This window comes from Ranitomeya variabilis, chromosome 1 (assembly GCF_051348905.1).
Source record: "Ranitomeya variabilis isolate aRanVar5 chromosome 1, aRanVar5.hap1, whole genome shotgun sequence".
Taxonomy (NCBI): domain Eukaryota; kingdom Metazoa; phylum Chordata; class Amphibia; order Anura; family Dendrobatidae; genus Ranitomeya; species Ranitomeya variabilis.
The window spans coordinates 501,972,307-501,984,728 of NC_135232.1; the positions used below are offsets into that span (position 1 = coordinate 501,972,307).

At 43.3% G+C, this 12,422-nt stretch overlaps 1 protein-coding gene across 1 annotated transcript in view; it reads left to right on the plus strand.

The window, feature by feature from the left end:
* The first annotated feature begins 1,974 nt into the window (after positions 1-1,974).
* The window catches only part of SUGP1 (SURP and G-patch domain containing 1), a 230,459-nt gene continuing 220,011 nt past the window's right edge, over positions 1,975-12,422 (plus strand). The window contains exon 1 of the mRNA XM_077252428.1: positions 1,975-1,993. Coding sequence (XP_077108543.1) covers positions 1,990-1,993 — 4 coding nt within the window. The 5' untranslated portion in view covers positions 1,975-1,989. The remainder of the gene's footprint in view (positions 1,994-12,422) is intronic.

Consider the following 12,422-nt stretch of genomic DNA (forward strand, 5'->3'; position numbering starts at 1 on the left):
ATGATGGTGCCAACCCCATATATACAGTATGATTGTCCCAGCCCCAATATATAAAGTATGATGGCTCCAGTTCCTCGGTATAAACAGTATGATTGCCCCACTTCCTCCATATATAAAGTATGATGGCCCCAGCGCTCATATATATAGTATGATGGTCCCAGCCCTCATATATACAGTATGATGGCTTCAGTTCCTCCATATATAAAGTATGATGGCCCCAGCCCCCATATATACAGTATTACAGTATGATGGCCCCAGTTCCATCATACATAAAGTATGATGGCCCCAGTTCCTCCATGTATACAGTATGATGGCCCCAGCCCCCATATATACAGTATGATGGCCCCAGCCCCCATATATACAGTATGATTGCCTCAGCCTCCTTATATACAGTATAATGGCCCCACAGCCAGTTTATACTCACCTCATTCTGATTCCCGGCACCGCAGCCTCTGTTTTCTCTTCTGGCCTGTAGAGTGGCGCAAGACAATGATGTCACCGCACCCCCTGCAAGAGTACACTGAGGTCTCATAAGCCTCGGTCTGCAGCTTATGAGACAGGCTGATGCGCGTGGCCATGTCTGCTGCCAGCCGCATCACACGCCATTTGCTGTGCGTGGCAATCAGGTGGCCGGCCATACACAGCTGCTGGGGTAGCTGCCTGGGGGCATTTGCCTCCCTGCCACCCGGCCCAGCCCGCCCCTGTGTATACTGCTAAGTAGTGATGAGCAAATTTGTTTTGAAAACGATTGTCAAAGATAAATTCGGCACGAATATGGCACAATTGGATTTATGATCGGAAACCAGAGCAAAATTTTATAAAATCGGTAATATTCTGTAAAAGTGCTGGAAAATATTTGCATTGCCACAAAAATCTTTTCAGCACTTTAGCAACGATAATGGTGGTGTATCATGAGCATTTGGCACGTGTTTGATGAGGGAAGGAGGTTTGCAGAGCTCAGAGTTGCGGCATTCTTGGAAGCACAGTACAGCAGGCATTTTTTAACCCCCGAACTTTATGTGTGCACATTGCGGCTAGCCAATTAGGGCACAGGAAACACCCACAATGTCCTGACATTACGGCTTGTGTTATTGGCTGCTGAAATCACATGTCCCTTTGAATATAAATAGCGGACATCTTGTTTTAGCGCCATTTTGACACTGTAATAGCGCAGAGAGGCTGCTCCTTACGTTGTCACTGTTAACAGCAATATTTTAGCTAGTTAGTTAGGCGGTTGTATATCAGTCTGATAGTGTAGCTAGATAGTGTACAGTGTGGCTATAAAATTTACCCTGCGGAATTTTTTTTTTTGGCCCATTACTGAGGTCCACAGACAAAGCCCGCAGGGCCCATGTCCTACAAGTGTGTTGTGCACTGCTTCTATTGTGCTCCATGCATGAGTATAGCATTCTAAATTATATTTTTTCAGTAGCTAAATGTGAAAAAGCCTGCTGTATCCCAGATTTTAGCTAGTTAGATAGGTGGTTGTAGATCAGTCAGATAGTGTAGCAAGCTACTGTGCAGTGTGGCTGTTAAATTTACCTTCCAGCATTTTTTTTTTGGACATTACTGAGGTCCACAGACAAAGCCAGCAGGGCACGTGTTGTGCACTGCTTCTATTGTGATCCATGCACGAGTATAGCATTCTAATTCACATGTAACTAGTGAAAAAATATATAGGTAGTAATGTTTGTGAAAGCATTAGTAAAGCAACGTCACATCCTATGCAAAAACAACTGACAACTTATGTTACTGGACAGGCTACACCACTATCTTTCTTTGGCAGATGAACAGTGGTACGCTTTATCAATGATGCCCAGAAAGAGCATGTACTCGAGTGGATGGCAAGTGCAGCTTCAAGTGGCCTCTACTCCTCTTCCTCTACCTCAAGATCACACCCAGTACAGTCCACAGAGGTGGCACCAAAATTCCCCTTTCTTCCCTGTGTCCCAACTATCCAACCGCTCAATTGACTGTACGGAACCACAGATGGGTGAGTCTGAAAAGCTGTTCACACATTCTATGCTATGTTAATCAGAAGTGTACTCAAAAGCTTTGCGGAGTCAAGAGGAGGAAATCTGCACCGATGCCCAAATTCTTTTTAGCTTGGGCTCGGGGCAGGACGAAGTAGGGTCCGAACAGCATCCTGTCCCACGTCATCACCAGACGTTAACCACGTGGAGGTAGGTGATCCTGATGAGACTCAGATATCTGAGGCTCACGCTGACTGTACTGTGCTGTCAGGGCAAGATGAGGAGTAGGGTGACTCCAATGGCGAGGAATGTGATAACACAGAGGATGATGATGATGAGGTGTTAGATCCCAGTTGGCATGAAAATAGAGGCACACAGATGAGTAGGTCATCCGAGGAGGAAGACGAGGTTATGTTGCGGCGTACGTTGCAGACACGTAGTGAGGCAGCCACGATCAGTGACGCATCCTCAGTCACAACTGTGCCTCTGACCAGCAGTGTCCATGGGTCTGCAGCTCACAGGGGTGGCAAGGGGTGCCTAGCCTGGGCCTTTTTTGAGACAGCAAAGGATGACTATTAAACGAATACATTTTATTAATACAATGAGTATAAAAAACCACGAGGGTTTATAAAGACAAATAAAAGACTAATGGGGACAAACAAAATACAGGAGAAAAGGGTTGGGTATGGCTTAAAAATGGCAAAACATACAATACATAAATAAGGGGGTACAATACTATATGCAACCAAATGCTGTGAAAGAAAATAGATCTGCTCAGTCCATGGAGAAAACCAGCACACCACATAAAATCAACAAAATAGTATAAAATTAGTAATGACCCTGGCTGGTGGCTTTCACTAGGTAACTATTATCACTGTATATCTTTCGTGGGTTTACTGATATATATTTTTTTTGCATGTCTCATGCGAGTTCATCTGCTCTGCCCGTGGTGCATCCCTGACACCACAATATCTCACTATTATTATGCATATATGACTTATCACTACTAATATTATATTATTTTGTTGATTTTATGTGGTGTGCTGGTTTTCTCAATGGACTGAGCAGATCTATCACATTTATGTATGTTATATTACATATGAATTTATATGGGTATTTGCCCTTTATGTAATATAGTATTGTACCCCATTATCTATGCATTGTATGTTTTGCCATTTTTAAGCCATACCCACCCCTTTTCGCCTGTATTTTGTTTCTCCCCATTAATCTTTTATTTATGTCTTTATAAACCCTTGTCGTTTTTTTATACTCTTTTATGCATTAATAAAATCTATTCGTTTAATAGTTATTGTAAAGCGTTATTGTTGGTGTTGCTTATGCATTTTTTGCTTTTAATAGGAATACATATGATTGAGTTCACTTCTTGGTGTTTACTGCAAAGGATGAGCCAACCCACATAATTTTTGCAAAAAAAAAGTCGAGGTAAAAAGTGCAATAATTTGACTACTACGTGTATGAACCTTCACATGAGCAATCAACATGCTCTACTGTGGGAATCCCACTGCGCAAAAATGCCGAACTCAACAACCTTCAGCCACCCCATCAATCACATCTGCCGCTTCTTCCTCCTCCTCTCTTATCGTGCTGTTGAGACACAGGTCTTTGACCGCAGAACCTCGGGTTCTTTACCCTCTCCAGTCACGCTGACTGAGAGGCTGTCTTAAGCTGTAATGGAAGCAGACATGCCTGCTGTTTTTGACCAACCTCAGAAAACGATCACACCACAAGTTTCTCAATCCAAAGTAACATCTTCGCCTGCACCTTTCTCACGGTCCAGCAGTTTGTCTGGTTCACCGTACTCCGCCCTCTCACAGCACTGCAGCCAGCCCACGGTTCCGCAGTTGTGGTCACGAAAAAGATCGTTTCCTCCTACGTATGACAAAGCTAAGAGGTTGAACTCCACCATCTCAATCTGTTGGCCACGGGAATGCTGCCTTTCCGCCTGGTAGATACAGACGGTTTACAAAAGCTGATGGCTGTCGCAGTCCCCCAGTACCAATTACCCAGTCGCCATTACTTTTCTAAGAAAGCTGTGACTGCGCTACACCAGCATGTCGCAGACAACATCACTCGATCCCTGAGAAATACTCTGCCTGCAAGTGTGCATTTCACCACAGACACTTGGGATGAGTAAGCATGGCCAAGGGCGTTACATCTCGCTGGCTGGGCACTGGGTGACTCTGGTGGCTGTGGGGACAGACGCTGCTCCATTTGTCTTGCAATCGCCAAGGCTTGCAGGACAAATGTCTACATTTAACACTTCCACTGCTTCTGCCTCCTCTAGGCCATCCACCTGTGCCCTCAACCAGTGCCTTAAGAAGACACACATTTCAACAGTGCAGTGAACCCCCACCACCTCCATACTGCGCAGCCAGGGCTCAACGCAAACAGGCAGTCTTAAAATTGATATGCCTTGGAGATTGCAGTCATACAGCTGAATTTGATCAATGGCTGTCTCTGCTGAACCTGCATCCAAGGAAGGCCGTGTCCAATAATGGTGCGAACCTGGTGGCGACCCTACTGCGAGGCAAGTTCACACACGCCTTGCATGGCTCACGTCCTCAAACTTGTGGTACAGCGTTTTCTCAGCCACTATTCTGGCCTGGGTGAGCTGCTCCAGAAAGCACATAGCTGTGTGCTCATTTCTGCCTTTTGCACCCCTCTGCTCATCGACTTGCATCAATACAGGAGTCTTTGTCCATGGCAGTTAACAGGTTGATATGCGATGTGCCGACAGGGTGGAATTCCACTCTGCACATGTTGCAGCGACTATGGCAGCACCAACGAGCCCTGACACAGTATGTCATGTCGTGTAGCCTGGGCCAAAGCAGTACGGAGGTGGCACATATCATGTTTACAGAGTGGGCACAGAATAAGGACCTATGCACCCTTCTGTTCAGTTTCACAATGGCTACAAAGATGGTTAGCGCTGACAACGCCATCATCTTCACTATTCCGGTTATCTACATGCTGGAGCATACTTTGAAAAGGTTGCGGGAGGAGATGGTGGTCCCAGAAGAAGAGGAGGAAGCAGAGGAGTATGCGGAAGGGATAACACTGTATCTAAGTTCAAGACTGTCGTCACACAGGCAGGTGCCAAGGGAGGGTGGATTACTGCGATAGAGGGTGGCTGATGATAACAAAGTTATCAAATGTGCAAGCTCTAAGGAACAAATGGAGGAGGAAGAGGTGATGGGCGAGCAACTGTCAGATGAAGAGGATAATACTCCCCTCTCTTTTGTTTGTGGTTGGCGGGAGGGGACGGAGGAAACGAGCCTGTTACCCAGCCACCAACACCGCATGGGCTTGGACCTCATAGTAGAGCCCAAGCTATGAGTGCCTTATTGCTGCACTATCTGCAACATGATCCCCGTATAGATATTAGGAATAATGCCAACTACTGGGTTGCCACTTTATTAGATCCACGTTATAAAACCAAATTTTTACAGAGGATTCCTGCCCTAGAAAGGGACCCGCGAATGCTGTAGTATTGAAACACGGTTTTGCACAACCTTAAGAGAGCTTTTCCCCAAGACAGCAGTGAAGCACACAGTTCACATCGCAGCTGTAGACTTCCAACCTCCGGTACCTCAATTCGTCAATGCAAAAACATTAGCATCAGCAGCAGTAGTGGTGGAAGTGGAAGAAGCAATTTCTGCGAGTCCTTTGACACTTTTTTAGACCAATTCGTGCACCAGCACAACAGAGTTCAAGTCTTACACGTGATGAACGAATGTAGAGGATGGTGCAGGAGTATCTAGAACTGAATATAAATACCATCAGGGACGGTTTGGACCCTTTCACATTTTGGTCTTCCAAAATTAATGAGTGGCCTGAGCTTGCCTCACACGCCTTGGAGGTTTTATCGTGCCCGGCAGAAAGTCGTTATCTCAGAACGTGTCTTCAGCGCTGCTGATGGTCCCGACCGATAAATGCATCCGGCTGTCCCCTAAAAGTGTAGACCACCTAACTTTCATCAAGATGCACAAGTCATGGATCTCAAAGGACTTTTGCACCCCAATCGCACTGTACAAACTAGGTGATATTGCATTTTTTAGTGAGATGCATGTCATTTGAGAGCACTCTGTGATATCTTTAGTGTGGCTTCTGTGCCTGCTGCTGCTGATGTTAACAAATTTGTGGAAATATGAACAGTCATGGTTGGTCTATATCTGCTGAGTTAGCTGTAGTGGAAGAGGTCTCGGTCCCAATTATACTATTTCTATTCTTGTGACAGTTATTATACTTCGGTGGTGTAAGACCATTTCTTTAAATGTGAACACTCCTTGTTGGGCGTCCATCTGCTGTATTGGGTGTAGTAGAAGACCTGTCGGTCCCTATTGTACTATTTCTACTGTGGTGAAATTGATGCCACGTCTGTGGTATCTGCCAATCATTTCTGGAAATGTGAAAACTCATGGTTGGGTCTCCTTCAGGCGTGTTGCTTGTAGCAGTAGGCCTCCGAGACTGTCAGGCCTCCACTTCCTTGGACTCAACTACCCGTGTTACTATCCTTTAATTTTTCTGACAATGGTAGTCTACAAAACTGATATTTGTGCCACCTGAGCGTGGCTCAGCATGAAAGCAGGTAGACGGGTTGCATGTGGTATCAGGGCTTCCAGCAAAGGGGCCCTACACTGATCCTCACCCACCTCGTCTTACTGTGATGTTCAATTGAAAGCTGTAAATTCTGTCCCAGATCCCGATACCTCATGCCTGGCTGATTGCTGCAGTGCCATGCTAAAATCTGTACTGTGTGTGAATTGAGGCCACTTTCCTGGTGTCTGCCCCTTATTTGATGTGTTTTGGCAGCATTTGGGGCCGTTATAAGGTGTTGTGAATGCATTTGTTTTTGCCTCCCATTGAAGTGAATGGCGTTCGGTTATGTTCGACGAATATTCGAGGAATTAATCGGCGAATATTGCAAATTTGGCTAACGTAATCCGAACCGAACATTGAAATATTCGCTCATCTCTACTGCTAAGTAAGTAGACATAAAGGCAAATGAAAGATACAACTTAATCTTTATTTTCTATACAAACATCTTTACACTATCTACAGAAGAAAATATAGTTTTCATTCCATAACACAGCTAAATTAAAAAAACAAATGCAAACTGTACAGAAAGTTGAAAGATACATGAGGTTTTATTAAATAAGAAAAACTGTTCAGTATCATTCCACATTATGAGTATTCGGTTAGTGCCTGTCGATTCTGTTTGTTGGTGTCCTGTGGTTTAGAGTTACAAGAAGGGTGTAAACTGCACTTCAGACACAAAATGACCTCCTGATAAAATCTCCCAGGCAGCCCCAAAAAGAGGCCACCCATCTGCATGTTTCATACAATGCAATTACTTGGAGGTATGTTTTTGTCTTTCTAGCAGTGTGAGGCTATGTGCACACGTTCAGGTTTTTTCGCGTTTTTATCACGTTTTTTCGAGATAAAAATGCTATATTAAAAACGCATACATTATGCATCCTATCATTTGGAATGCATTCTGCATGTTTTGTGCACATGGTGCATTTTTCCGTGAAAAAAAAACGCATCGCGGTAAAAAAAAGCAGCATGTTCATTAATTTTGCGGATTTTCCGTGTTTTTCCCGCAATTCTATGCATTTGGAAAAAACGCACAAAAAATGCGTCAAAAACGCGGTAAAAACGCATGCGGATTTCTGGCAGAAATGTCCGGTTTTCGTCAGGAAAATTTCTGCGAGAAATCCTGACGTGTGCACATAGCCTCATAGTTTTAAAGAGTCAAATTTCTCCGATTGGATCAGTTTAAAAGGGAATTGGGTGTAGACAGACGCAACCACACGCTGAGCGGCACCATTACATGCACGAGCCCTAAAATGAAAATGGGGCTTGTGCCCGATACTGGCTGGACTTCTTAAGTTTGCCTCGCCAGCTGTATCGCTAAGTGTGCAGTTGCAACTCTCCATACACCACGGCAGGTAAACAGGAGAATATGCCTGAAGACACGCTTAAAAAAAAACAACAAAAAACAACAATTATACACATGTAATTCTTTAACATAATCATGACTATCAAATGTGCATTTAAGCTTTAACACTGAGCTCGACTTCGGGGTCAGTCATAATTCTCAGATAAGGTTTAGTATATCTTTTACAGTATCAAAAAAATTACATAATTTGAATCTAAAAACTTTTACTTTTTTAAAAGATGAAGAGCACCATTAAGTGTGATTAAGAGAACAAGAAACATTATGAAAGTACACAAGATTTTCAGCTGGAAAAGTCACAACTCACAAAAAAAAACTTCTTTAGTGGTTTGGAAAATATTTAAAAATGGCTGATAATGTAGTATAGCAATTACTCTAATTCTGGAACGCTGGACAATGAACTTAGCAAAATCCACATACTGAGAAAAGGCTTTAAATGGGTATTCCCATCTCCAAGATCATATCCCAATATGTAGTAGGTGTAATAATATTCGCAAATACAGCCAATTAAAAATGTATATAGTTCTTCAGATTCACGAGGTCTCTTGCCTTGTGTGCAGGCATTGCAGGACCTTAGGTATCCATGGTTACGAACACTAATATAGTGACAACTATTTGCTAGTGGTCGCAACCATGGATACCTAAGGTCCTGCAATGGCTGCACATGAGGAAAGACATCGCGAAACAGAAAAAACTATACCATATTTCTAATTTGGGGTAATTGCTATTATTACACCTACTACATATTAGAATAAGATATTAGAGATGGGAATCCCTCTTTAAGCTTCAAACTGGCTAATATCTTGAATTAAATGAAAGTAAATAAATAAAAATCAGGTCACCGTTTAAAACAATAAATAATTTGTTGATCATACTGCAGCAGATATTGGTGTATAGATCAGTGTGCTGGCACTCATATTAGTAGACGAAGGGGATACATAGATCGAGCTCCAAAAAAATGTATTTCAACTTCATAAAAGCATATTTAAAAACAATGGTTGAAAAAAATAAAAGCCTATGTAGGTCAAATTCATTATGGATTCTTATTCATATTCAATGATTAAGAATCTGCTACCTATCCTGACTGTCCTATAAATGAATACATGTCTTAAAAGCCGGAACACCCATTGCACCTAACATGATTTGAATCTTTAACAACACTACACATATGTGGCATAACGTGTTACTGTAGGGGACGCATGCAGATTTCGGACCAACTGAAATATCTGTTGGCTTGCCTAAAGACATGAGATATTTATATGCAGACCACTGGCAGATCCAGATAAATATAAGAATCTGCCAACAATCAGATGTCTATGCCGACAGAAGATGATCCTAAAATAAGTTGGATCTGACGATATGTGTACAGGTAATAGTGATGAGTGAATGTGCTGAGATAAGGTGATATCAGAGTATGCTCTGGTGCTGTGACTTCGGCGTGCTCCAATAATATGTTAGAGTTTTCTCGGCTGCATGTCTCGCGGCTGTTCGACCGCCGCAACACATGCAGGGATTGCCTGTTTGTTAGCTGTCGGCCTAATGAGCCAATAGCTATTCCTCCTTAGGCTGGAATCACACCAGCGTATGGCATTCGATGCGAAATGCTAATGACCCTCGGCTCCTGCTCTGCTGTGTGTCAGTGATCCAATCCTCTCGAGAGGATGAGAACAGAGGTTTGGAGGACAGCTGCGGAGAAGACAGAGAAAGTCATTTCTCCATCTCCTCTGCTGCCGGCTTATATCGCACTGCACTCGGTGATATCCGAGTGCAGTGCGATATTTCATGCACCCGTAGACTTGTATGGGAGTGAGGGAGCAGAGTCTCGCAGCATGCTATGATTGTTCTCTCATGCAGATTCAGCGTGAGAAAATAATCACAGACCTGAGCTGCCCCATAGTAGAATACTAAGCCGAGTGCTATGCAATGTTTTATCTCATAGCACTCAGCTGTGTTACACGCTAATGTGACTCCGGCCTTAGCACCAACCTAAGCCCATACACATGCATGCTCAGTTCGGCTCAGTATGCATGTGTTCTTAATGGGGAGAGGCAAGTAAACAGTTACCAGATACCTCTCTGCACGCAGATTGTCTCCATTGGCAATCATATCAACATGCCTGATTTTTTTTCTTTTTTTACCACAAATATATGGTGTCAGAGGAGAATTGTGACGCTCCCATGCATATTAGTGGGTTAGTCAGTACGTCCAGAATCTACACCATAATCCAATGTTAATCTGGTTGCATCTTGTGGCTTAAGATTGGTCCGAGTTGGCCATCTGCACACATTATATTTAGCAATTGTCTTCTGATTTAGTGTTGGTAAAATAAAACATCACTATTCCCTGCAATTGAGCCGTGTTTTAGATATCTTCAGACTGCGCATATTGGCAAACCAAGATCGGTTACAGGTTTTCTTCCAATGACCAGAAGTGCATCCTTGTCCAGTAACGCGTCTGTTCTACAGGTCAACTATACCCATTATATCCGCAGAGCAACTCTACCATTTTCAGGACAGATAAGCGAGAACTTGCATGCTTATTGTAATATTCTACACTCTGCTTCAGCAATGTTCATCACAAACCCAAAAAGTGAAATCCAGTAAGGTAAGCTCTTTTATAAAGATTGTATATGAAGCAAATTAGTAACTAAGAGTAATATTTTATAAAAATACATTTCCTATGAAAAAAGGTTTTATATACAATAGTCTACTTTATGTACATAGGCATAAAATGTGACAGCGAAGGTTAACACCTAGACAGTATCTTGTACCCTATCGGGACATATCCCAACCTTTATGGATGTCAGTAAATAAAACGACAGAACAAACATCCTCTCATCGGCAAACGCTACACACTTGCAAGCCACTCAAAACTGAGTATCACTATTGATCCACCCATATATACCAGGTCAGCACCCTGTTCACACACATTCAGAAAGGTAGGCGTCTGGCCCATGTCTCATATCTCTAGTTCTGAACTCAAACACATGTATACCAATTCCTTTAGGACTACACTTTTGTAAGTTGCCAACGTTAAATACAGAGACCTATTAAAAGGATTGGGACAGGTTTGTCAAGAAGCTATATCGTGGACTAAGGGTACCGTCACATTAAGCGACGCTGCAGCGATATCGACAACGATGCCGATCGCTGCAGCGTCGCTGTGTGGTCGCTGGAGAGCTGTCACACAGACTTACATTGCCGTGTCTGTCGCGTCCCTCGCCTTCAGCTTCCCTGCACTGTGTAAGCGCCGGCCCTAAAGCACAGCGGTGACGTCACCGCTGTGCTTTGCTTTACAGCCGGCACTGACACATTCAGTGCAGGAAGCTCTGAGCAGCAGCGCGGACGCCGGGAGACGTGACAGACATCAGAGGGTGAGTATGTACTGTGTTTTTTTTTTACTTTTACAATGATAACCAGGGTAAATATCGGGTTACTAAGCGCGGCCCTGCGCTTAGTAACCCGATATTTACCCTGGTTACCATTGTAAAACATCGCTGGCATCATTGCTTTTGCTGTCAAACACAACGATACACGCCGATCTGACGACCAAATAAAGTTCTGGACTTTCAGCAACGACCAGCGATATCACAGCGGGATCCAGATCGCTGCTGTGTGTCAAACACAACGATATCGCTATCCAGGACGCTGCAGCGTCACGGATCGCTATCGTTATCGTTGTTAAGTCGCTCAGTGTGAAGGTACCTTAAGGTGTATGTCTCACTTACTGGGAAGAAGGAAGGACTTCCTGATCGCTCTCCAAGATAACTGTAACTGAAAAGGTGGTCATAAATCCAAGAAAGTTTGTCAGATAGTTACTCCTCCTGACCCCTTCTCAATTACACAAGCAAGCTCACCCAAACGTGTATGTGTTTTCTACAGGAAGAGAGGCAAATGCCGCTGCCAGACCAAAACAATCCAGCATGTTGAAATCCAACATGTCCAATCCTTCTTTCCCACCCGACATCTAGCAACAGGTGAGATTTGTCTGATCCCATTGAAATCAGCAAATTCAGGTAACGTGCAAAGATGTCTGGCTACCGCAACACTTCAGCCCATTCTATACTTGTGTCTGCTGATTCTGCCATTTAATCAGAGATTGCATTAACAAGACACTGTACAGTAACACTATCCTGGAAATTGACACTACCACCCGTAAGTTAAATTAAAGATAATGCAATACAAATCAAACTTGTTAAAATACTGCAGTCACATTTTATTCTAGAAAAAAGTAAATAAAAAAAAATTGTGGCTGTTCCTGGGAATGTGCCGAAAATTGTTTTGGAACGTCAAATTAGCCAGTAAGAGTGTCTTAGTTCTGAGTATCAGCCTCAAATCCAAGAGCACAAAAACACATCAGGAGAAGTCAGAGTTTACATGGATTTAAAGGGGTGGGATTGCCTATTGGTTTATGATAGATGCAGCTGAAATAAATAATGCTGTAAAGCAGTGTATGTATGGGACTAGTTA